Source organism: Pecten maximus, chromosome 2 (assembly GCF_902652985.1).
Source record: "Pecten maximus chromosome 2, xPecMax1.1, whole genome shotgun sequence".
Lineage (NCBI taxonomy): Eukaryota > Metazoa > Mollusca > Bivalvia > Pectinida > Pectinidae > Pecten > Pecten maximus.
Genome location: NC_047016.1, coordinates 32,688,721 through 32,715,675, shown reverse-complemented (window position 1 = coordinate 32,715,675; position 26,955 = coordinate 32,688,721). Strand labels below are relative to the sequence as shown.

The following is a 26,955-nucleotide window of genomic DNA, read 5'->3' as shown; positions in this document are numbered from 1 at the left end:
TGTGACCTGTATCTAGTGCCCAATGATGTGTGACCTGTATCTAGTGCCCAATGATGTGTGACCTGTGTATAGTGCCCATTAATGTGTGACCTGTATCTAGTGCCCATTGATGTGTGACCTGTTTTTAGTGCCCATTAATGTGTTACCTGTATCTAGTGCCCATTAATGTGTGACCTGTATCTAGTGTCCAATGATGTGTGACCTGTGTCTAGTGCCCATTAATGTGTGACCTGTATCTAGTGCCCATTGATTTGTGACCTGTGTATAGTTCCCATTAATGTGTGACCTGTATCTACCCATTGATGGGTGACTTATGTAGTCACATTAGGAATTAACTATGTTTAAGATTATCTGCCCATTTTTTTTTACATTGAAATCTTATTCTGACAAATTATGTAAAACAAGTACAGTGACTTGGCATTTCTTTTATAATTATCGGATGAATATTTCCTGTAAATCTCCACAGCCTATAGATCATCTAGACAAACATAAACAACACTTACCTGTTTCTTGTGACATTTGATATTAATCAGTGTATGTGTTATGGTTTGAATATAGACACTGTATGTTTTATTGTTAAGTATCTGTGACATGACGTCCTGTTGTACCTGGCCAGTATTCTATCATCACCAGCTGGTTAACTTCAGTATTGACATGATTGATCTGACAGTTCAGAACCACGGACTATACAAGTGATAACATATTTTGTGTTGAGATGCGTACGTCCCCTCACAAATAGTAGTCACATTCCATTTTGTAAAGTGACAAAGCCTATGACTTTATCTAATTACCCAAATTACCAAAAATAAATGGCACTGGTTTTTTTTAAGAATGTTGAAATTATAAGAAAAAACAAATGTTCACCAGTGGCACCTTTAAAAATGAATACCAGTAGTTAAAACATTCACAAAAATTGATAAAAGTATGCATACTTATACAAAAAAACAATCACTATATCTTGAGAAGTAGGAGACTTTACATGTAGGTTCCCCTTGGTCCATGGTTGTGCACATTCAATTTTGAGTTTAATTGGTAAAAAATGGTGGCCATCTTGGATTTTTAAATTTGAAGTTTGTTATCACTATTGGGGTACCTGGTAGTTTCTTGAAAAGTACTGGAGGGTTATTTCTCAAACTTCACATCCAGATTCCCCTTCGTCCATTAAAGTTGTGGCCATTTAGTATTGAGTCTGATCTGACAACAGACAATTTCTCAATTTTTTCAGTATTTTTCCTAAGATTTGATTATACAAGTAAAGAGTTGATATATGATAGCATTATCAGCCCTGTGGTACCTTGAGATTGAAAAAAAGGATATATATTGTTTTGATGTTAACAATTAGATGATACAGCTGCAGTCATTTGATAAGATACAAGAAAAAATGTCTTGTGTACTTCCTGTTTGTTATGGGAGATCTCAACGAGGAATAAGGATGGCTCAAAGGGGAACAGGATGTCTCAAAGAGGAATATTGTATGATTTTTATTGAGTGTCAATGGTTATTAACTTTCATTCTCAGCTATAACTAAAGATATCAATACTGATGTGGTTTACTGAAGTTTTACAGCTGGTGATGATAGAAAACATTTAGGGCGACATCAGGACGTCACATCACTTACACAATAGATCATGATCATAGTAACATTTAGACCGTAACAATACCAGATTGATTACCATCAAATGTCCACAGAAATAGATTAGGATAATTGATGATTATCTCATGGATCACCTACAAACCTTTGAAATTGATGTTTAAAGTGTTTAGGTAATTATCATAATAAAAATAGACAAAAACACCACACAAATGATTTGTACTACTACTAGCTTTAATCTATGTTAACCGACTTATTGAATATTTGATCTGTGTACTGAGTAGGCTAGTCCTAGATCCTGTATCATTTTTCTGTGTATTTCGTGGGGGAGTCCTAGATCCTGTATCATTGTTCTCTGTACTGTGTGGGCGAGTCCTAGATCCTGTATCATTGTTCTGTGTACTGTGTGGGCGAGTCCTAGATCCTGTATCATTGTTCTGTGTACTATGTGGGCGAGTCCTAGATCCTGTATCATTGTTCTGTGTACTGTGTGGGTGAGTCCTAGATCCTGCATCATTGTTCTGTGTGGGCGAGTCCTAGATCTTGTATCATTGTTCTCTGTACTGTGTGGGCGAGTCCTAGATCCTGTATCATTGTTCTGTGTACAGTGTGGGCAAGTCCTAGATCCTGTATCATTGTTCTGTGTACTGTGTGGGCAAGTCCTAGATCCTGTACCATTGTTCTGTGTACTGTGTGGGCAAGTCTTAGATCCTGTATCATTGTTCTGTGTACTGTGTGGGCAAGTCCTAGATCCTGTTTCATTGTTCTGTGTACAGTGTGGGGAAGTCCTAGATCCTGTTTCATTGTTCTTTGTACAGTATGGGGAAGTCCTAGATCCTGTATCATTGTTCTGTGTACAGTGTGGGCAAGTCCTAGATCCTGTATCATTGTTCTGTGTACAGTGTGGGAAGTCCTAGATCCTGTTTCATTGTTCTGTGTACAGTGTGGGCAAGTCCTAGATCCTGTATCATTGTTCTGTGTACTGTGTGGACCAGTCCTAGATCCTGTTTCATTGTTCTGTGTATTTCGTGGGCGAGTCCTAGATCCTGTTTCATTGTTCTGTGTACAGTGTGGGCGAGTCCTAGATCCTGTATCATTGTTCTGTGTACAGTGTGGGCGAGTCCTAGATCCTGTATCATTGTTCTTTGTACAGTGTGGGCGAGTCCTAGATCCTGTTTCATACAAAGTATGGTGGCGAGTCAGTCAAACGATAAGTTGGACATAATTGATCAAATAGTGTTGATGAATCTTCTGTATACTCTCTCGGAACGTTGAGTCTGTGGGGAAGCAAGCATACTTTTTCTTTATCTGCCATATTTAAAAGGGAAAAAATGTTTAGTCACTAATTTTCCTGTAAACGATATATTGTTTACCGTCCTTTTTGTGAGCATACTGAAAACAGAATGTAATAGTTCGTGTAATATTTCGCAAACTTCCTGAATCTTAAATGTGTTTTGTGATAGAGTTACTGAAATCTACACCATGATTCCTTCATCTATTGACGTGTGGGTGACCTTAAAACTTTCTCAGGTAAAACTTCTCTGTCATCAACATACATTAGGCTGGGAAACACCTTTATTTAGATATTAAAGACTCTCATGTTTTAACCTGGTTATAAGTCAATTTATGTATTTCCTTGTAAATATATATTTTCCTGGTGTCATGTGACAAATAACATGTATGTATATCTTGGCTGATCTCATAAGACCCTGACTTCACCACATAAACAATTTAAATCCAGAATATTAACATAAAAAAAAAATGTAAATGTAAACTGTCCCTCTGAAAATATTATGAAATTTTTTTTTTACACTTTTCTACGCTGAAAATAACTGTTGAGGAGCCTTGATGTATATATACATGTACATTAGGTAATAGGTATTCTGTCAAGACCAGTATTAACTCAACAGTAAAATTATTGATATAAAATATAATATTTCATTTTTGAAAGTCTATAAATAGAGGTTGAAATAAAATTTCTCTATGTATATTGATATGACCTCATCATAATATTATCCAAATAGTACCATAGAATTCCACCAATTAAATCAATGTGGTATGTATGAACATCAAACATTAGTTTTCTGGTTATTCAGGGTGGATATAAGATAGAGGCATTCATATTGACATACTGGCTGGCTTTCAAAGGCAACTGACCATGTGGTAAAACTTACCCATTAACAGGTAGATTTAAATATATTGTAGATTGGTGTATGGCAGATTTACTGTATATGAACCACACTAGTCTACTCCAGCACTCTGTGACATGAGATCCAACCAATCAGGGCTACACTGTATTAGACAGGGTGTCAGAATACTCAGGTTTAGTTTGGTTGTATAGGTATTGGAATTGTAGCAGTATTGTCAGATACAAGAGAATGTCAGAATACTCAGGTTTAGTTTTGTTGTATAGGTAATGGAATTGTAGCAGTATTGTCAGATACAAGAGAATGTCAGAATACTCAGGTTTAGTTTGGTTGTACAGGTAATGGAATTGTAGCAGTATTATCAGATACGAGAAAATGTCAGAATACCCCGAGGTTAGAATAGACAGCGTTATACAAAAATTTGGGATTTTCTGCAATATTTCATGTATGTAAAATTTAATTTGAGAGCTTAAAGCGACAACTCCCTGTCCACCTTCTGTAGTTCATTACACAAATCATGAGAATGTGATGGGAATATTTTAATGATATATATAAGTTATGGTATACATATATGTACATTTTATGTATATGACCAAAAAATGCTGTTTTGTGTCTTAACCAATATCTGAGAAAAACAAACAAAACGCAATATAAATATCCCAAGTTTTAAACTGTCATGAAGTGGTACACAAAACACATTGTTTGACAATTGTAGATTTGACACCAAATATAAAAAAACTTACATTGAATTACACATACTTAAACATTAATGTACAGAAAACATGCGTATGTACCAGGTATTTACATTTTTATGGCAAATCCTCTCCAAAAGTTACAATTGTAATAAATTGGGTTCATTCAGCTCTTACTTAATGTGAAACCACAATTCAAAATGAAAGATTTAGGTGAAAAGAGATTCAGGTTAACTTTTTTTTTTTAGAGTTATTGATTTTCAGGATTAAAATATACATGTATTGAATAAGTCAAACTAAACAATAGAATTTAAATGATGTAATTGGTGAATAGAACGTTTTAGTGTTCACATGTAACAACATTTATAAAAGCCTTAAAAGCAATCATTCCCTTTATACAAGCACCTGAAAATGATTGAATGTTTGATGTCATACATTAAAAGCACAAATAGAGAATACTATTTCTTTTTTGACAGTTTATTTTAATGACTTCATTTACTGAATTTATTCATAATGTTAGCCATACAATTTATTTTATAGAATCAATGGTAAAATTTAACCTACCATACAAAAATTAAGTTATCTGAAGCTATGGCAATCATTAGTATTATATTCAAGGTAATCCATAGCAAAAATTAACATTCATACTGAATTACAATAAGCACTTATGTATTTGTCGGCAACATCTACTGCCATATCTACACCTCCAATAAGATCAATACCCTGTAATCTTATGATCAACTAGCTTCAGTCATAATACCAAACTTTCAGATTAGGTTACAATTCTGTGTTCGACAGTTCTGGAAAAAGACCTGGAAGCAAACCTACAAAAAATGTGCTAAATGTCTAATAAATGAAATACAGTACTCTAGCTTTAATGCTAATGGTCTTCTCTCCCTACTACATGTATATATGTATCACAATATTGCTTTGAATTCCTTTGTTCTGTTGTCTAAGTCCAATCCAGTTGTGTCTTTTCATGTAAAAAGATACTTTCAAACAGAAAATTTTCTGCTTTTCATCACTGTCTTAGCACAATTTCTCACTTATCCCGAAATAGTGGTTGTGCATATTCTATCAAATGCCTTTTTTCATAGTTCAGTGTTTAAATATGTAACAATTTTCAAAACGAGTCCATTGTGTTGTGGAAATTTGCTATGTCCATTCCTGATATCAAAGTTTTGTATTTTCAATAACCTCTGGAAGCTCATCCAGCGTGGGTTGGAAGTTTTCTATGTTTTTGTGGGTAATCTTTTTTTCTTGATCCTGAAACAATGGGTTCATGACCTTTGAATCTTCTGGGCGAAGTTCTGGCACATTCTGATGATACCAGTCTCTGTCCTGGTCGTAATCTGGTTCGGGGTGGTCACTTTGGGGACCCATTTGGAGCTCCTTGGAGCTCAAAGTCCACTGACGATTCATGATCTCGTTCTTATTACGCGACGTAGTTTCATGACCATCTTGCATGGATCCGACCATAAATGGAAATTCAATTTTCAATTCTTTCCCGCCCGCGATTTCTATCCTGAACTGAAGGGTGTAAGAGACCTCAATGATATCACAAAACTCCAGTCTGGTTTCGGGTATATATGGAGGGATAGACAGACGTACATTTTGCCAGCGCCGTCCATCACCACGCAACAGTTCGTACTCATCCCTTCGCTTATTGACGATTTGGCGGAAAGGTATAGCACGATTTTGAGCAAGATAGAGAGTGTTCATGATGAGTGAGGTCTGCATGGCAATGATTCTGGCAGGGGATCTATTTGCCACTTCAGCATTTATATAAAGATCCTCCCCTTGTGTACCTCCTAATCGGTTTATGTTAGCCGAAAGCTTAACTTTTCCACATGTCAACTTTCTCCATATGCGTTTTTCAATCTTTGCTGAGGCACCTTGTCTGAATTGTTCCGGGAGTGGCCAATTGCGAAGGATAAGAAAAGGTTCACTTATGATACTGGTCTCTCCAGGACGATCTCCGTTAGCACAAGCCTTGAAAACATAGGTCACACTGCCAAATTTACCAATAAAGGAGGAAGGCAGGTTATCGGGAAGTCTGTACTCAAATTCAAATTGATGGGTTCCTTTTTCTAATATAATTGGCTCTGGATTTCGGCTTTCTTCAACAATATGAGTTGCATTGATGTATTCCTCATTGGCCTTGAATGACCCATTTACCTGATCCTCCCAGGCCACTACCCCCTCTCCACGAATGTTGATAGATATTTTTCGTATGGAGGTGCGGCCATTAGTTTCAATGTTGATGGTACCCTTGACGATCTCGCCTGGTGTGTATTGGTACTGTTCGTCGATATCATGTTCAAGAGAGAGCCCAAAATCTAGGACTGATGATCCCATGGTTATTAATCCTTAACTATGGTCCCAGATAATATCAAATGAATCACCAATTACGGCATTCTGGTTTTCTTCAGTTATTTTACACAAAATATCTGATGTGGTTTTACTTCAGCTGAAACAGAAAAAAGAACTGATATTATTGAAGATAATCACAATTTCCTTTCCTTAGTCACTGTAAGAACTCTAAGACTTGTACAGCTTTTCTTAAATGTCGATAATGAATGATGTCAACATGACAAGTCTCCAACCCCCCCACCCCTGCCCCCACTCAAAGGCATTTTGAACAATATCATTATTGGCATGAAATTAATTCATTTTATGTAAATGTTTATCAGATCTTCTTACTTACAGAATGGCCATATATCCTAAAATTGAGGCAAATAAAAATTCTGTTCCTCTTTAAACACATATGACAATGTTTATGGTTCAAACACAATATTAGTACTGAAGATTAAATCTACTACGAGTTCCTCAACCTGTAGTCGTACACCGTAACAACTACAGGGCGAACAAATATGGAGCTTAACGCAAGATTACCTCATCATATGCAAACAGAAAATTTGCATTTTGGTTCTAACGATTTGTATGCGATAGCTGTCTGAGCAGACAGACATAAGGACTTATAAGACACACGTAGGAGGGTGTCGGTAAGGGTGTGGTGTCTGGTGTTTGGGCAAGTCTAATGTAAAGTGGATCTATCCAGATTGAAGGGCTTCATCGGTCTGGTGCACATAAGCCTTCGATCAATGAAAAGCTGTTGATAACCTCTATTGTACAAATCGTGATTTAATAAATTCTAATTTATGACACTGGCCTTCATATGTATACAAATATAGCTTGCGTTGGTGTGTGGGGTTTAAGAATTTGATGCTGTAGGAGAAATATAATTAAATCTTTTGCCTTAAGTTTGATTTCAAGCTGTTCATGCTTTGTGTGTCTAACTGTAAGTTGGACAGAAACATATCCTTATCAGTAGAGATTCCTGCTAAGGGTGGGTGAGGCTTGTCAAAGATAATGTTTATACAGATTTTGATATCAAGTTTAGGATTACTGCTCAAGGCAGTATTAATAGGTAAAGATAATGTTAACTTTAAGTTAGATCAAAGTGGTGTTACCTGTGTCTGAGGAAAGGTGAATTTGGTACAAAGGTCAACACTCTGTGTTTCCCTTCCAGAAATATTAATAAAATCTGTAATTCAAGATGCAAAAAATCCTATTTTATTTTTTGAAGTTCCTTTTTTCACCCTCATTAATGGATGTTTGATATACCCGAGTAGGTGGAGATTGGGTGATGGTGAGAGCATGTTACCGATAGTTTTATAATGATGTACAGGTTCATGTTTAGTCTAGGAACTCTAGTTACTTGTAATATTGGCTCATTAAAGACTATCTGTAGGCAAAATTGTTATCTGTTGGGTATAAAGATGTAAAATATTTTGGGTGTAGTTGTGTTTTGCTCCAAAACTGACAAGATAAAAACCTATTTCGCAATCCATATTACAAAGAGGCCTTGTCATATAATAAAATGCTGGGTGGTGTCCTGTATAGCACCAGCTGGCACCTTTCATAAGAATGTCAGGGTTCACTTCCCCAAGTGGATATGAACAATTTAAGTACAAGTTCATTTGCCTGACCATATGAAGTTTTCTCCTTGTTAAACCACTTGATCATAATCCTTGCCAACAAGAGTGATGGTATAAGTGATTGGTGTTGTTTTATATGAACACCAGGGTAAAGCTAAAGCTTGTATTAATTAATCAAGGTTTTTTCAGTATGACTTGACCTATATATTGACCCAGCGGGATCATCATATTCAGAATTGACATTTGACAATACAGTAATGTTGATCCTGGTATAACTTCCCCAATAGTATTAGGATAAGCAGTAATTGATGAAACTGCCAGTAAGACTAATTTATCTTGTCTATGGAAATCTGATTTGTCATTTGAAATTAGTTCTGATGTGAAAATCTTTCGCAAACTTAATTATCATACTGAATCTCTTCTGTTACAGACACGTTTATAAATCCAAGCATTTTCTAAACAATCCCTTGTAATGAATACATTGTTGTTGCTATAGATATCAATTGTAAATAATTGTACAATATTTGAGTATGTTTGATTTTTCAATGGAGAAGATGACACAAATTTGCACATATCTATGTAGATACATCCTGGGTATAAGTACATGTACCAGGAATGTCATGATACTTAGGTGGTTTGGGTGGCTGACCTTATACTTGTTATTTCACAATATATAATATACCACGCAGTTGTGAGAAAAGTGTTTTTTATACACGGTGTATTCATCCACAACAATGTCACTACAGACAGAAAGGGAAAATTACCTGGTCTGTATAATTGTTCGGGTGTCATGCTCATAAGGTGTTCTCATTCTGTGGTGAATTATAGACTAAACGGTACTTACCATGGTTTCTAGACTACAACAGTACCTTATAGTGTTACTACCTGGTCCATTGTTTAAAATAAAACGTCATAAAGTAATTAATCAGGTGATATGTTTCTTTATAACAAACGTCATGTTTATAATTATCAAGAGTACTATAGAAATAGACGTTATGGTGATGTAATACTTGTTTGTCTCCGTTGTGCCGGTAAAACAACCTGTGTTACTGAGCTGGTACTTACCTTGACAATCTCAAGTGAAAAGTACATTATATACGTTACCATGAACGACTTACCTGTGTGTGTATAGGTGTGACTATAGCCTTCAAGTCATCTCACAAACCCTGATTCATCCTAAACATGACCCTTATACTCTAACTGGTACAGGTATATTCCAACAAGATATTGGTAGATTTTGGTTATGTCTTCTAGGAGACCGTAACCTACTGAAATACTACAATCTACCTGTACAGGACAGGTATGTGCTTTACAAGAGTCTCAGGTCACCTGTAGTCTTGTTGAGCATGGCAGATCCAGCTCAGTGAGTTCTTAATTAGCATAACAATTCTACAGGTAAATCCATTGGTTGGTGGGACCTTTTAGGTCGAAGATCTATTATTAGCAAAACCTGTTCTCAATGATATTGAATCTAAATATATACATGTGTATTCTCACAAAGTAGAAATGAGCTTTTCATGTTTTTGTAAATTTAAGAGCTAGTGAAGTGGATATCATAAAGTCATGTATATTGTATGTTAAAGTAGGTTTTTATAGCTTTTTTTTCTTGTAAATTCAATAACCAGACAGGGGAGAAAAAAATTGCAAATCCAATGTTCATTTTGAATTTTTATCTATAATATTGAAAGAATATGTTTTGTTGCTACAAATGTATAAATAAAAAAATAAAGAATAGTACATGTTACTTTGTGAATTCTTCATTTTGTGGTTAAAATTACTTAAACAATATAATATAAATAGTTTCTGAGTATAAAGCTGTCAATATACCTCTTATATATCCCAGTATCAATTGTCTATACCTTAAATTTCATTAAAGGATAACATTTTATAGTCTAGAAGAATCTCAAAAGAATAAGAAAAACATCAGGACTCCACTATTTAGTTTTAAAGTAAAATAAATTGCTTCTATTTATTAAGAAAATTTAGCACATCATATGTAGCACGTGAAGGTTCTGACCTGTAATGCTATTGGAGGTAGTTACAAGTTACTACCAGTTGACCCCATCTCCGAATGGCCGAGGATGTTCATGAGGTTAAAAAAAAACACGAAACAAAACATCATTAAAAAGATGGGCAAAAAAAATGTTTGAATCAGTTTGATATGAGATTTTAGTGAGTCAGTATCTTGTTCATTATTGTGGTTCATTTTTACCATCCACTGTATTACAGTCTTTCTGTCAGTATTGTGTTAGGATCCTGGCCCATAAATAATTCAGGAGAGATACTTAATACCGAGGTCTGTACCTGTAGTCTAGCCCTGTCTGGGTAGAACATACCTCTCTCACCACATATAGTATTGATTATGTATCGGTGGTAATAGATGGGTATATAGGCCTACAATATTATAAAACAATTCAATACCTGGGTAGCTATACCTCAACTTATTTATAAAGAGGCTGACGTCCACCCTAACTAAACAATGTTCCCCGCTCCAGGGATGTCTACCGTTCCTGTGTAATTGGAATATGTTGATACATCCCTGCTGATTAAAATTTGAATATTGAGACATGTATATCCAGGTATGATATATATCAGGTATATCAATTTCAAACATTTACAGATACTACACAGCTTACGTTTGTCTTACATCATGAAAATGCATAAAATCCAGGCACCTAAGGTTTAGATATGTATCTGACCGACACCAACAAATAAAAAAAGAAATAACTGAACCAAAAAATATATTTGTATGTGTACGATTATAAAGGCAATCATTGAGGGATTTGTTTTCATTTTGAGTTGCTTCCTTTGATGATGTTGAAAATGTGCCTGTACACTTCCTTTATAGCAACATTGATGTATGATTGGGAGTACCGAGTGAATAGTTTACAAGTTTGGCCTCTATTATTTCAGCTTTCCTTTTTTTTTCTTTTTTTTTTTTTACATTTTTTGGATACTTTAATTTTAAAATACAGTTAGCTGTAATTCTGTATAATGCCAGACAGCATTGCACATTTTGTTTTAATTACTGGGGTATTTATAATGTGGCTTAGGAAGAATTATCCTCATACAGTTTGTACATATGTACCTGTAGATATATAATCATTTATGTAATTTATTTCAGGAAAATGTTTTGTCAGAGAAAAACTGGAATTTTACAAGTACTTCTATTTTGCAGAAGTTTTCTTTTGTTACCAGCACAAATTAAAATTTGTACCCTATCAAACATTTTATATGATACCCTAAAAATATACATAAACACCCGTCAAACTTATATTGAAGAAATTATTGCAGGGGCAATAACTCTGTTGTTTTATTGTTTATCGCAGTAATATTAACTTAATACCTGACCTTGTAGGAGCGGGAGAGCACCCTTCCAGCTGCCATCACTGAGACATTGTCAACAGACAAGGGGACGCTGTTCTATGTTCTGACCGTGGCAGGGGAACATGGTGTACCCCCAGGGTCAGACGAGTCTGCTGATGAAGTGGTTTCCTCACCCCAGGAACCTCTTTTCCTCACAGAAACCCCTCAGACTGCAGGGTCCCAGCCGGACTACATCAGGGCAATAGACATTCCTGAGAAGCTTCTTCTGGATATCAAACGCAGGTAAGGATAGTTACTCTTATGATATATAGATAGTAACACAGGTAAGGACAGGTACTCTTATGATATAGAGATCAGTAACACAGGTAAGAACGGGTACTCTTATAATATAGAGATCAGTAACACAGGTAAGGACGGGTACTCTTATGATATAGAGATCAGCAACACAGGTAAGGATGGTAGTCTATAATATAGATATCTGTTACACAGGTAAGGATGAAAGTCTATAATATAGAGATCAGTAACACAGATAAGGACTGTAGTCTTATGATATAAAGATCAGTAACACAGGTAAGGACAGGTAGTCTTATAATATAGATATCAGTAACACAGGTAAGGATGATAGTCTTATAATATAGAGATCAGTAACACAGGTAAGGATGGTAGTCTTATAATATAGAGATCAGTAACACAGGTAAGGACTGGTACTCTTGTAATATAGAGATCAGTAACACAGGTAAGGACGGGTACTCTTGTAATATAGAGATCAGTAACACAGGTAAGGATGGTACTCTCATAATATAGAGATCAGTAACACAGGTAAGGACGGGTACTCTTGTAATATAGAGATCAGTAACACAGGTAAGGACGGGTACTCTTGTAATACAGAGATCAGTAACACAGGTAAGGACGGGTACTCTTGTAATATAGAGATCAGTAACACAGGTAAGGACGGGTAGTCTTATAATATAGAGATCTGTTACACAGGTAAGGACTTGTACTCTTGTGATACAGAGATCAACACAGGTAAGGATGGTAGTCTTATAATATAGAGATCAGTAACACAGGTATAGATGGGTACTCTTATAATATAGAGATCAGTAACACCGGTAATTAAATGATCAAGAACCTTGAGCCATATTATGTTATTGCTTGCAATGAAATCTAATTGAATCATTGGATTTCTGTTTTTTTATAGAATTAAACAGAGGAAGTAAAAGAATTTAAAAAAATAGTTGACTGATAAGTTTTGATTTGAATAGTTTGGGTTTGTTTTAATTGAGTTACAGACTAGTAATTAATGATGTATGTATTTGATTTTCACAGGATTAGAATCAATTTCCTTAACCAGTTAGAGGAGTGGACAGAACAGGCAATACAGCGGTCAGAAAGTGTGGTTGTTGCCAAGGTCAGTCTTCTCCGAGTACACCTTCGAGGTCATCACTTTATTAAAATATTGCATCTTTATGCAAACTGTAACTCATATTTATTGACTCGAATTCTGTTGTGTCTCTCTAAATTATCGAATGGTTGATCAATGGGATGTCTGTGGTGTTCATCTGTATGTTTTTTAAATGATCAATCATTGTGATACCTATGGTCTGTATCTTTTAATTATCGTCTGTACTCAACTTTTTTGTTCCCATCTGTCTTTGTTCTCTGCTCATTATTTATTATTACCATATATATATAATTATACTCATTGACTCCTGGTGCATTGTTTGTAGTGTGAGGAGCTAAACAGTGAGCTGGACTTGAGGCTCCACCTCCACAAACCACGTGCAAGGAGGGCAGAACTGGACGTACATAATGTCCGAGCAGGTCAGTATCATTAAGGAGATTAATTTGATTGATTGTAGTGTAAGACAAACTATGACCAATAAAATTTATAAAATGATACTAGAACTAATTGTTTTATGTGTTTTTCTTTACAATTCAAAGAACGAACAACTTGTGTAAGTTCCCTGTGTTGACTGTACATTGAATTCTGTATAACTTGTGTTTATAGCCGAGTTGGTGATGCATTCTGAGCGTGTGCAGAGACACACCAAAGGGATACAGCAGGCACTTAACGACCAGAGGCAGAAATTCACCAAGATGACAGGAGAACATAACAAACTAGCTGGAAAGTTTCGGGAGGACATTGAGTCACTAGAGACTGTTTTTGTCAACGCTACTAAATCATCAAGGTATAGAATCTGTTTCTAATAAAAAAATTAATTCTGTTGCATGTTTTCATAGCCATGTGCCGTGAAGAAATATCTTATTAAAAAGAATATCTAATGAATCTTAACCTTTATTTTTTTATTATAATAAGATATTCATTGTTCTTTTTCAGACTGATTTCTCTTCAGAATCAGCTCAGTGTAGAGTTAGAGAAATTTATGGGCATCATCCGTACCTCTCTCAGAGAGTTTCGAACCAAACTCGACGAGACCCTACAGATGTTAAGGGAGTCCAATGCTCGCTTCATAAAGTCATTCAAGTAAGTGTAGTGCCTGGCACTTCAACTTTATATTTTTATCAAATATTGTTTTTATTTGTTGTTATATTTCACCTGAAGGTGCCAGGCTGGTGATACTGACAAACTCTGCAGTCACAGTACATTTAATGTTCTTGTTGATTTCTAGGGTTTTCTCAGATGGAGGTAATTTTTGTCCTGAGGAAATTAATGATTATCGTAAAAAGCTGGAGAAGATGTCAGACAAGATAGACTCTGCTGAAGGATCCATCATGTCTGATCTTGAGGGTATGGAATCTAAACGTCTGGAACAAGCTACCAAGGTTGCCCTGGAGTTTGAAGACAGGTATGTAATCATTGGAGGAAAAACTCAGTAGCCTGATGGAAAATTTGACACACATGTGTTAAAGCTTTTACTAAAATCTCATCTTCAGGTAACTATACTGTATACTTTGTCGTTTTTCATGTAAGTTTGCTAATGAAATAAGTCCCAAGCAATTTGAGGAAAACTTGATTCAGGCCATAAGAAATTTGTTAATGCGGTCTTGATGATGATGGCTTTATGGTTGAAATATGTTGACAAAATCTAGACCACAAAAAAAGAAACTAACTATTCACTAATATTCAGAAGTCTTTATTGGCTAAGATTTAGTATACTTTTTGAAAACATATCTCAAATTTACATAACTGTGAACATATTTTCTATTTTTAGATTTAAAAGTCACATGATCGACCTCATATTCATGGAGAAGATAGCCCGCTGGCTGACCAACACCCAGGTGAAGATAAAAGCGGAAGTTGCCAGTAGCAACTCTCAGGCTCAGAAGCTCGCACAACACCTAAACAATGTGGAACGGAGGATTGATGCATGTGCACGCCCTAATTTGGACAAGGAGGTAGGCATCAAAAATTTTCATTGAGATGAATACTGGAAACATGCTATATTTAGCAGTGGTATTATTTTAGCACAGACACTGACTATGAAGTGTGAGATACTGTACAGCAATCAAGCTTGACATGTTATATATTTATTATACAAACAGACATACATACATGTACATGTATATACATGTCTGTACACATGTTTGTGTAATAAATATGTTATGAGAATATTGTAAGATTTTAATCTAGAATCCATAAATGACCTTAATAATTACAAAAATGTCACTAGGCGACTCTAATCTCAGGGATCAATTTACAGGATAATTGTAGGCATGTTTAACCTTTGCCTGTGTTAAATACTTCACAACTAGTGTTTTAAAACTTCAATATAATGCTCCTTGTTATATACATGTTCATGATGACAATTTAAACCTCAATATATTGCCCCTCAAATAACCCTACATAAAATCTTGATACATGTATGGTATAATGCTAATTTTGGTATAAATTAAAACCTCAAATACCGCCTGTTTATATAGAAAGAGAAACCACAGTGTATTTCCCCTCAGTATTATACTTGGTTGAAACCTCAGGATTAATGCATTTATCAGTTGAAAAGGAAATAGCAATGGATCAGTTTTGACAGACTTATCAGACACTGTGGAAATAAGATATAATTTAAATGAGAGCCCTGACGAATATATATGAATATGATTGCATTTAATTCACTAATTGATTCCTTGAACTAATGCACTAATTTATGATTAAGGTTCAAACATGTCAAAATGTACAGTGTGCTAAAATATGTCCGTGAACTAGATATAAGTATGTGAACAGTACAGTGTGTGATGTCTGTGTGGTTTTAGTGCAGTGAATGAATGAAGGTAGCAGTTTCATTGGACGGGGTGTTTTTGAAGTTCATTGATTTTCATTAAGCAATTTTTTTTTTAAACTGTTTTCATTGCAACACTTAGTTTCAGTGTTATTTTGAAACATAAACCCTGGATATACTAATGTAATGCTATTTATGCTCAACTTTTCATAATTTATAGTCATTTTTGTTTTTGTTTATCACTCAACAACCATTTTACAAGGTTTCACTATTCTAAACAGTTGTTATGTTTAACAGAGCACTCATAGATATTTTCATAGGAAAATGCAATAGATATTCAAATGTGCTGAAAAAAAATCTCCGTCTGTGAGTGATATGCAAATGTTAAGGTAATAAATGTTTATGCACAGGATCTCAACTAAGATAACCACAATTATGTGATGTTTTTAAAATTTCAATTGAGTCGATGTTATTGTAAACAACTTGTGATCTTGTGATTTAATTCAGTGTGTCTACAGGCAGATAAATTTTAAATTTCTGTTGAATATTTATTGAGTAAACAGTTAGACAGTCAACACCAGAATATTAGGTTTGTGATGTAATATTTTCACTGCAGTGGATTGATTAATTGTTTAATGTTGCAATCTTTGTCTCAAACATGTTTGGCTAAAGTTTATTAAACTTGATTCTGTGCCAGAAGTGTTTTCTATTATCATCTTGCAGAAGTTTCACAGATTTCTTTTCATAAAACTTTCAAATGAATTTCCTTTGCAGCTCGCCATGAAAGAAGTGGTAATTTATTTAGACATGAACTGTTTCCAATTCTCTTTTATCAAATCTTCTCGTCCAGCCATTATTTGAAAGCCAATTCAAATGTAATTCAACAAATTCAAGAAATTCAAATATGGTAATTGATGCAAAGAATTAAGTTAATACAAAAATTTACATTGTACACAATTACACTTGTGTAACCAACATTGTGATTGATCCATCATTTGTTAAACTATGTTTGATTGGCTAATGCTGACTGATCTGTGTAGATGTTGGGCATGTCACTGCTTTATATTGACTCTAGCTGTAACCTGCCCGTCCTCCAGGGCCTGATGTACTCATCTCTACCTTTGGTTCTGGGACAATCATATTCCTATCTGTGGGTACTAGTTACAAATTAAAGGGAGATAACCTGTCTGACACTATATATAGGACTTTAACAATTGGTATGTACAACAATTTCTGTGATGCTAATTAATCTAAGGACATTTTAAAAACTTTTTAAAAATTAACAACTTATTTTCTATTGATGCTTTTCTCTGATGAAAGCATTTTGACAGTAACCGCCGTTAGAATAACACAAACAACATATTATTTATTTTTATCTTGTATTTAAAATCTAATATGTCTGTAAAAAATATAATGATTCCAAGTACAGAAGTAAGGCTGCATATTGAACAGATCAGTGAGACCTGTTGTTTTGATTTTTGTATACAGAAGTTTTAATTAATGTTACAGTAATACATTAAGGTTAAATCCTGTATGATATTTTTTTAGTTTTGTCTGGCCCTTCAGTAGACATAGGGGATAATTCGGTACTTGACTTTTTCACAATATTTGTCCCACACATCTCCGTATCGTTGCCTACACTCTTCTCCATCCATTCGCTCACGATCGACCAACATCATCACCAAAAAGAGTGGGTTTAGGTAAGGCAAGAAATAACTAAATCCTGAAAATGGATGAAAGTAGGAAATTTAAATTGAAACGAATACCAATGACTCGGATATCACCAAGGGCGATTTGAATCCATCAAGTATACTTTACAAGTTTGTATTATTTCTGGAATTTTTGATACACTAAGTAGAAGATGTACATTAATTACCTGTTGGTAAGGCAAAGCTAAAGGAAATGAGGATATCTCCAAAGTAGTTAGGGTGTCTGCTCATCCCCCACCACCCAGACACCAGGAGGTTTTTACCCTTTACCCGGGTAGGCAGGGTTTCGTACTCTGTAATAAACAGCATTACACTATAAACATCGACATATCTTGGATATTTTAAAAATGTAATTTACATCACCGATTCATATCAAGAATCTTTTTCTTGAATCCAAAATTTGATGTTTTTACATTTCTGTCATAAAATTTCATGTAAGCTTACTTGCAAATTGTGGATCTTTCGGATTGCGTCTGAAATTATTTTTCTCAGAGTTACTTCCCCTTAAAATCCAATATCCAGTTACTGAAAGACAAGTGATGCAGGTGATGTAGTAAATGTGGATAAAATCAGTTTAAATGTAAAGGGTTTGCTGGAAACCGTCTTTTCTGAAGCTCATAGTAAATTGTGATACAGATATAGATTTTCTTGATGTTTGGTATGGTTATAAGACAGTTTCGTGGAAATTGTCAATTAAGATTTACCTCTCATCTCAAACCTGTAGCAATACTGAGGCAATAATTTAACTTTTGAGTCAACAATCAAGTGAATAATGGTGGCGAGTCACTTCAAAAATTAATTGACTCACAGTCAAATCTATAATAACTGTTGAGACAAATCATGATGACCGTATTAGACTTACAGTTTAAACCTACGATGGGGATGAGGCAGTACCAGGGGAGAGTAAAGCCTGTTGTTGCTAGGTAACGCGTCTGGACACAGAATGTAAATGGAATCATCAAAAAAAGGCTGAGGAGGTTGAATCCTAATGCCTCATGTATAATGTCTCTTGACACCAACATTCCGGCCTCGAACCAAAACGTGTCCAGCACATACACCAACTGTAGACTACTGACCAGTATTAGGGATGGTGTGAGGTGACCGGTCTCATATGCGTCCGTAACATTCACCCAATTAAAAATCATCCAACCAATAATGACACTTCGGAAGAAAACAAGTTTTAGGTCGAGAAATCCGAATCGTGGATGCAGTTCTACCCCAATAAACCAATTGTAATAGGCACTCCCTGTAAAAAATTAAATAGACATCATTTATGGCTCTACTACTGGAAAAAAAGCTACTGGAAAAGTGTATTTTCTCTGTCTTTGGAACAAATATATAATGTCAGAGTGTTGTGCGAACAAAGACATTTGTGTAATCCAAATAGTAACATTAGTTAACAAGTCTTTTTGCCGTGAAATGTCATAGCAATGATTTATTGGACAATTGAAAAAAAACTAACATATTTCAAACAGATAATTTCAGAAATGCAATACATGCAATCAGAAGAAAGTTGTTTAGTAATAGAGTACCTGTTTGACCACAAGGGCTGCGGTCACGAGGCCTCAGTGTCATGGCCTTGGCGTATAAAACAATGCTAAGAATAAAGAAGGCCACAAGGCCAGCGGTCAATATCTGTAGCGCCTTTGATGTTAGCATGGTAACAGGAACTCCAGCGTAGGTCGCAGCCAGCACACATATTGTATTCACCATAAACACAAAAAATCCTGAAAATGAAGGAGTAATTTTTGATATTTTCGAGTTTCATATATGTGAAGTGTCTTTAATTCAATTTTGAGGAGGAAATCGTGTTGATAGACGAAGTATAAATTGTTGGAACAGAATGTTAGGCAGTTATTTGATGCAAAGCAGAGAGCAGATTGTAGTAGGGGATCTTTAGTCTGTCCAAAATCCTAGTTAAATAATATTTTTTTTTAATTATATGTTGCAACAGATTTATTAAATCCAACAATTCCGATGAGTTAATCATTATAAAAATGCTCTACCAATTATGATTTGATTTGAATATTGCTATAATAAATCAGGGATGTTATTTTTGATACCAATTTGACAGTTCATAAATGTTGGACGTGATCACTTCCCACTTTGGGAGAAATTTAATGAAATAAAGATTACCGGTAGGTACACTTACATCATCGTAGGGACAAAAAGAGAGCATATTGAAAACTTTAAACTTTTCCAAAACATTATGTTGACTGTATATGTACTCTCACCGTTGAGTCTGTAAGACAGTCTGCGACCGTTGTCCTTGGTGGGTGATCCTAGCTCTATAGGTCCACCTATGGGGAGGAGATAGAGAATACACTGGGCCCCCAGCCAGCCCAGGAACATGGCGGCTGCCCTAAAATCCAGCCATCCCCCGACATGGCTCGGGAACTCCGGAACTCTCAGCATCTCCCACTTACCCTAAAGTATTCAGATTGAAGACATGAGAACTTTAGTGATTGAAAAATATTGATTTAGGAAAATACTGCTGAATTATTTAAGTTTTGTTTCAAAATTTTGAATTTTAAAGAGCTACGAAATATTTACAATGCATCACCACCGATCCATATGATCTGTTTGGTTCATTTGTCTACAAAAACACTACAAAAAAAAAAAAAAAAAAATTAATGATACTGATTATAATATGTCTTATCAACTTTTTAATTGGTGACAATTAAATCATTAAGGAGAACTTACAGACTGAATCTTTTCCACGACTATATATGTCAGTCCTATGAAACATACGCTGGTGAAGAAGGCCCCTATAGCACCCCCATACTGATAATACTCCGTCTCATCTTCTGTATTTGGCTCATGGTGCTGACCCCCTTTGTGACGGTGATGTGGACGCCTCTGCATGACTCGTCTGGTGTTATATAGGGTCTTCAGTAGGACAGCATTAACTTGAGATCACAATATTGGGAATCTGTGGATCTGGTGAATATAAATAGAAACACATATGTTTGTGTTTATTTTCCGAAAAATTCTCAGTAATTGAATTTTTTACATTTCTTAAAATGGAAATTAAATTATAAAAATAAAATCTATAAGTTTGTCATTCTCAGTGGATCATAATTAGGAAAATATTATTTCGTTCATTCAAAAAAGTGTAGACTTTCTAGGAAATGAATTACACTAATGATGGTAATGTTTGACTCTACAATTACAGAAATAGGATGCTGTATTAATTGTTCTGGAGATATGCCAGCATGCATGTGGAGTTACAATCATCAAGAATACTGTCTAATGAACTAGTATTGGAGGCTCCTACAATTACATATGTATAGTACATAGCATCTAATATTTACAGATGGTATGTTTTGTCTTGTCTGCATTGTCATAGTGATTATCTTCTGAAGCGTAAACACTATCACACAAGTGAGAAATACATACCCAGGATACAAATTGTACACTTTATCTATATCTTTGTGACCATACATATGTCACATACACTGATCGACATGGCCTTGGAGTGGACAGGTTCACCGGACACCGGTGTTACTTAATGCCTGTATTCCAGATAAGCATACAGGTGTAAACATGTTGCGTTGTCACATTGAAACTGCTTGTCAATATAACAATAATGTTCCAGGATATAATCAATATAGAGTTGTCTTCTCTTGGCACATCACTGCCAGGACTAACAATGGTGGTATTGATTGTTTTATACACACTCTCAGGTCTGCTCAGAGTAAAGAGTGTCTTTTTTAATTGACATGCACAGGAATTTTTTTCAGAATTTTTCGCTAAGTCTTCACCTTTCTTTGCAAATATCCCATGTGCTTTTGGAATCTTTGTCACAACTTTTTGTTAGATGTGTTCATATCCTTCAATTTGATTTATCTTGAAATGTTATCAAGATAAAATAAAAAACAAAATTGCTTTCTTTTTTTTAGAGAAATAAACTACTATATAATACAAATGGCTGAATAACACCCTCTCACATTTATCTGTAAAAAGAGATTGATATTTTTAAAAAAGAAATTGATTTGATTTGATTTGATTAATGTATAAACTTATATATTCAAATGGCAACCTTTTTTCATTGATTGATGGTCAAAACTCATTTTATTATAAGGGACATAACTCAAGATTCTCTCGACACAAAAATATGTTGCATTTTACTGAGTTCTTGAACAACATTCATGATCAACTCATCATTTACAGAAAAGTTGATGTTTCTTTTATGATTATAAAAAATGATTTGTAACAATATTAATGAAGTAACATATTAGCTAGAACTTATTCAAATATCAATGAAAAAAAAAAAAAAATAGATATGGTAATTAAATTCTACATCAGTGATGCATGTTATACTTCACATTTATGTCATTTATTGCATGTATGTGTGCTGAAAAATATACATATAGTCACAAATATTGTCTTTTTATGATATAAGCTTAGCATGCCAAGGAGAACAATAGCTGAATAAGAAATATCTTATAGATACCAGTAACAATGTATGGCCATCTGCATGTCTTACATAAATTAATTTATTTGAAGATAATTAATATTTCAAATCATATTACAGTCATTAAGTCAACATATACATTTATTTATAAAAGATATTGAAAGAATAGATGTTACTATTAATAACTGTATCCTGTTTATCCTTGATATTGTTTATGTAATTGTTCTTTTATGTTGTTTATGTAATTGTTCTTTTATGTTGTTTATGTAATTGTTCTTTTATGTTGTTTATATAATTGTTCTTTTATGTTGTTTATATAATTGCAATATAATTGCAACATGTTTTATACTGTACCATTTGTAACTTGAATTTGTCTTCATCTTCCTCTGTCTTAACTTTATTCATCAATCTCTTTCTGTTAGGACTCTGGTTCAATCTGTCCTGTGCTTGTCTTATACATTGATATCTTTCTTTCTAATATTTCATTTTCAATAAGTTCATGTTTCTGCATGGTGATTTTTATTTCATTGTTTTTTTTTTTTTTTTTTTTTGTAAACAGGTTTCTATCAATACACAAACATTAGCTAATGTGTGTTTTACAGTTTCAACAAGACATTGTTATAGAATTTTGATATTGCATTGTGTTTTACATTATTTGAAAGATTAACATTTACTGGAATATGTTGTTTCACCTCTATATATCCTGACAAATTTTACATTGTAGACATGTACATGTATAATTCATCTTAATTCTTAAATTTATAAGATTTGTAAGAGACATACAAACTTCTTTGAATAGGTAGCCTGTGTACTAAAATGATATAAAAAAAAGGATGGCATTGTGTCTGACAGGGAGAATTTGACATCAAATGCCTGTTTGTGTTTTAGCAAATCACATCAAGTCAGCTGAACGAGTCCCTTAAGCTGGTGTTTGAAGCTTTTTTGGCAAGGAGCGCTTATCTCAATGCCATCAAAGATCCGAGTCCTCGTCCTGCGTCTGCTCTCCAGGGAAACCCTGCCTTAGGTAAGGCTAGTTTCCTTTGTCCTGTCACACTCTGTCCTAATCTATCTCACTACCAAGGCATGTGACTGTCATTTTCTGTCTGTATGGGCGTGGTCCTCTGTATATTGTAGTCAGATTATAGAAACCAACAATTTTTATAAATACAGCACCTTTAACAATAGATTTACAAAACAAATAGTTGTATGTACAGAATAGGTTTGATTATGAACAAAAACGTATCATACAGCTGCTTCGTTCTCTAGGGGTCGTCAGTGACGCTAAGGGCCAAAACTCTGTTTCGGAAATCTAAAATCTACATCAATTTCAACTTGTTGTAACCGAGTTCCAAACTTATACAAGGAATATCTCCTTGAAAGTGAATTATTATCTTACTGATGTATAACTGGCATGGTGGTCTAGTGGAAGGACACTTGGCGGGCGATTGAAGGATTGCTAGCTTTAGTCCTGGCATTGGCATTGTGTTGTATCATTGAGCAAGATATTTTGCTTGATTGTGTTCTGGTGGACTCTCCTGGAAATGAGTAGGTGATGGGGCAGTGCTATATGACATGAGTAGGTGACGGGGCAGTGCTATATGACATGAGTAGGTGATGGGGCAGTGCTATATGACATGAGTAGGTGATTGGCAGTGCTATATGACATGAGTAGGTGATGGGGCAGTGCTATATGACATGAGTAGGTGATGGGGCAGTGCTATATGACATGAGTAGGTGATGGGGCAGTGCTATATGACACGAGTAGGTGATGGGCAGTGCTATATGACACGAGTAGGTGATTGGCAGTGCTATATGACATGAGTAGGTGATGGGGCAGTGCTATATGACATGAGTAGGTGATGGACAGTGCTATATGACATGAGTAGGTGATGGGGCAGTGCTATATGACATGAGTAGGTGATGCGGCAGTGCTATATGACATGAGTAGGTGATGGGACAGTGCTACGTGTAGATATGTCTGGTGCAAGCTGTTAGAGCCAAACAGCAGCTCCAGCTGTATGCTTCCAGTTGAGTTGAGAAAATCAATGGCTTATAGCTAAGACCCAATAACTACAGATAATACTTTTAAATTGGTTTGAGACAGCTATGTTGCTGTGATATAAAAACTTCAAATTATAGTAATTATTGTCAAATTGTAGGTGCTAGGGTAGCCTTCCTGTCTGAGGTCCAGCCAACTCCTATCAGTAAGGCAGGTAAACAGCCTCTGGAGGATCCATCTGTCGGGGTCATCAAAAACATCCTCAAGTAAGTCTACTAGTGTTATCTCCCCTTACTTGACATCATTGTGTATCCATTAAAATTACTATAATTATTAATAAATCAATATGCATCATTCAATTGTCTAACCTTTTTTAAGGGTTCTTTTAAAAAATTACAAATTTATATATTTCAGGTGTCAGATGAAGTAATTTAATCAAATTATGTTAATTTTGTTTCCAAATCTGGTTTTTTTTATTTTTTAAAAAAATTTCAATTTATTTATTTGTTGGTTATTTTACGTCAGTTTTGTTTGTAGGTCAAATTTGACATACTATATCTTATCTAATAAGTCCACCTGCTCCTGTTAGTGTATCTCTATCCCTTTTCTATGGAAGATAATAGGTAATCTAAGTCAGTAAAGAGGTTATTTATATGTATAATTACTTTACTTATCTGCCAATATAATCTTCTGTGTTCAACCAAATATTACAGTGAAATGTAAATACAAAAATTTCAACCTTAATTTTCACTTAAACATTTTTTCTGTAAATAGCTTTATTAAATGCCAGAACCTCTTGTCTGGTTTTTAGAGATGCATTGTGCTTAATTATTAGATCACAAATTTATACAATATTCAGATATAAAGATGCATTTAGTCAAAGGCTCAAGTTATCCTAAGAATGTTGACATGTAAATGAGCATTGATTTAAAAAATAGAATTTGATACTTTGTAGATATATTTCAGGGTAAGTCTAGCGTACTCTCTGTTGGAGTAACTCTGAACTTGGACTTAGAAGTCTTGTCCAGTTTTAGAGTCCACTGAACTGTAGTGGTTCCTCCTGGTCATATTTACATAAAACATCTCAAGTCTTTTCCTCTAGATGTTTCATATAAATGGATCATATGTTAACAGATAGTATGACATTAGTTGTTGTGATCAGGATGTGAGCTTGATATGTAGGTATAGTGTTGTCACACCGACTTATCAGTTTTAGTTGTTATAAGTAATGAATTTCCTAATTCCAGAATGAATAGGTTCCCCTGTGTGAATCATTGCATACTGTGATGTGCTATTATAGTATGCAATTGATTCTCCAGTCTTAGGAATAAACAAACTTCACCTGAGCTTATTTATGACTTTTACTCTACTAAATAAATTCTTTTCACAATGGAAAAAAAAGAAAAGAATAGATCAACCTTAAGCAATCGTTTAGAAATTAAGAGTTAAGGAAAAAAGCCATGTTATTAAGATATTAATGAAGCAATTTTCCTTTTGAAAAAAAAATCAAGACTAGGGAAAAATACTTTGGTAAAACAATGCTTTTCATTGTGAAAATTAATTTGAGGAGAACATGTAAGTTGTGCTATGAATTTTCAAACCAAGGCGAAGTCATTGATTGAGAAAACATAATTAAGGAAAAAGAAGCCAGGTCATATAGATCATGAAATTAGTCCCTGTATTCTGATCTACAAGCATGGTTACTGTGTATTACTTTGGTAAGGTTTAAAGTTAAAGTGGTCACATTGGAAGAAAATATCAAAACAGAAACCACATGTTTACTGCTGTATCAATATTGTTCACAGTGTCAGTGTCAACTACACACTTGTATTTTGAAGGAGAGCATGACCTGAGTGAAATAACTATGCTGATTTTCAAACACATTAAAATTAGTCAAAATTGAAAACTATTGCAGTTAAGTGAAATTTCTAGCATCCATATTAGTGCAGTTCTTTGTCCTAAAGCTTATTAGAGGGACCTAGATATATTTTTGAGCACCCAGGTCTTATTACAGGATAAATATGGTAGATATTGAATTCACGATTAGGAATTCCTTGTTTGGTGTTTTAGTTACAGTTCAGACTCCACATGTTTTTATCAGAAGTATTTCACAAAATTACCATAATGTTATAGTTGGTTGCATGCATGTTAATGCCCTCAATGAATTACAAATGTACATGTATATCAATTTTTTAGCATATGAAAACATAAGATGTTTGTGATATATGTGTATTAATTGGCCTTTAGGTTGAAATAGTTTTGAATCTTAAAAAAAGAAAGCATTTTTTTTCAAACCTATTAACAAAAGAAGTATATCAGAAAGTCTTCCATTGCCATGTACATAAACCATACGGTTGCTGACCAACAAGACAAAGTGTTTACCATTTTTACTTATGTTTTGTAAACCTAGATTTGGGCTATGATTCATTTTAATTTATGTTTTGTAAACCTAGATGTGGGCTATTACTCATTTTAATTCATGTTTTGTAAACCTAGACGCGGGCTATTACTCATTTTAATTTATGTTTTGTAAACCTAGACGCAGGTTATTACTTATTTTAATTTATGTTTTGTAAACCTAGACGCGGGTTATTACTCATTTTAATTTATGTTTTGTAAACCTAGACACAGGTTATTACTCTCTGATATTCAGTGCTTCCCTCTATTATTACAGACAACAGAAAAGCAAGCTGAGGTTTGGCATTGATGCTGAATTAGACGGAGAATCAGTTCAAAGTAAGTACAGTGGTAAGACTATCTTCCTTGCAAATATCTGCAAAATATATTGTAGTCTTTAAATTTTGCATGTAAACTTTTGGCCCCTCTTTTCTTTTTCTTACTCTTTACAGAGTTATGACCCTTTGTTTTTTTTGTTTTGTTTTTTGACTATTTACAGAGTTATGGCCCTTTTTTCATTTTGATACTGAAACTGAAGAAGTTGATAGCTTACAATACTT

The 26,955-nt window shown here is 34.5% G+C and overlaps 3 protein-coding genes across 7 annotated transcripts in view; 1 reads left to right on the top strand and 2 right to left on the bottom strand.

Annotated features, from left to right (window-relative positions):
* Positions 1–26,955, top strand: part of LOC117321822 (coiled-coil domain-containing protein 180-like) — a 60,211-nt gene that overhangs the window by 18,762 nt on the left and 14,494 nt on the right. For 3 of the 4 annotated variants that reach the window (XM_033876406.1, XM_033876405.1, XM_033876403.1), the window contains 11 exons: positions 11,730–11,980; positions 13,025–13,106; positions 13,426–13,519; positions 13,707–13,887; positions 14,037–14,183; positions 14,329–14,505; positions 14,872–15,055; positions 16,648–16,665; positions 22,888–23,023; positions 24,159–24,264; positions 26,673–26,734. In XM_033876406.1, the coding sequence (XP_033732297.1) occupies positions 11,730–11,980; positions 13,025–13,106; positions 13,426–13,519; positions 13,707–13,887; positions 14,037–14,183; positions 14,329–14,505; positions 14,872–15,055; positions 16,648–16,665; positions 22,888–23,023; positions 24,159–24,264; positions 26,673–26,734 (1,438 nt within the window). The remainder of the gene's footprint in view (positions 1–11,729; positions 11,981–13,024; positions 13,107–13,425; positions 13,520–13,706; positions 13,888–14,036; positions 14,184–14,328; positions 14,506–14,871; positions 15,056–16,647; positions 16,666–22,887; positions 23,024–24,158; positions 24,265–26,672; positions 26,735–26,955) is intronic. The other variant, XM_033876404.1, reaches the window with a different exon arrangement.
* Positions 4,262–9,750, bottom strand: LOC117321825 (arrestin domain-containing protein 4-like). Of its 2 annotated transcripts, none has more exons than XM_033876410.1 (2): positions 9,490–9,750; positions 4,262–6,900 (listed from the first exon to the last, which is right to left on the bottom strand). In XM_033876410.1, exon 2 carries the CDS (start codon positions 6,786–6,788, stop codon positions 5,604–5,606), a length of 1,185 nt encoding a protein of 394 aa, XP_033732301.1. In that variant the 5' UTR covers positions 6,789–6,900; positions 9,490–9,750; the 3' UTR covers positions 4,262–5,603. The 2 variants fall into 2 exon arrangements, with proteins under 2 accessions (XP_033732301.1, XP_033732302.1); XM_033876411.1 differs by lacking the exon at positions 9,490–9,750 and adding an exon at positions 7,138–7,254.
* On the bottom strand, positions 17,263–21,106 carry LOC117321824 (delta(14)-sterol reductase TM7SF2-like). The gene is made up of 8 exons (XM_033876409.1): positions 20,982–21,106; positions 20,286–20,522; positions 19,817–20,009; positions 19,115–19,309; positions 18,445–18,828; positions 18,027–18,107; positions 17,750–17,875; positions 17,263–17,596 (listed from the first exon to the last, which is right to left on the bottom strand). The coding sequence occupies exons 2-8, from the start codon at positions 20,445–20,447 to the stop codon at positions 17,436–17,438; spliced, it is 1,302 nt and encodes a 433-aa protein (XP_033732300.1). The 5' UTR covers positions 20,448–20,522; positions 20,982–21,106; the 3' UTR covers positions 17,263–17,435.

Coding starts and splice junctions, on each gene's coding strand:
- LOC117321825 (XM_033876410.1), bottom strand. CDS start 6,788: ATGGGATCATCAGTCCTAGATTTTGGGCTCTCTCTTGAACATGATATC.
- LOC117321824 (XM_033876409.1), bottom strand. CDS start 20,447: ATGCAGAGGCGTCCACATCACCGTCACAAAGGGGGTCAGCACCATGAG. Junction 20,010..20,285: donor TCGTGGAAAAGATTCAGTCT/GTAAGTTCTCCT, acceptor TGAATACTTTAG/GGTAAGTGGGAGATGCTGAG. Junction 18,108..18,444: donor CCCCATCGTAGGTTTAAACT/GTAAGTCTAATA, acceptor CTTGTCTTTCAG/TAACTGGATATTGGATTTTA.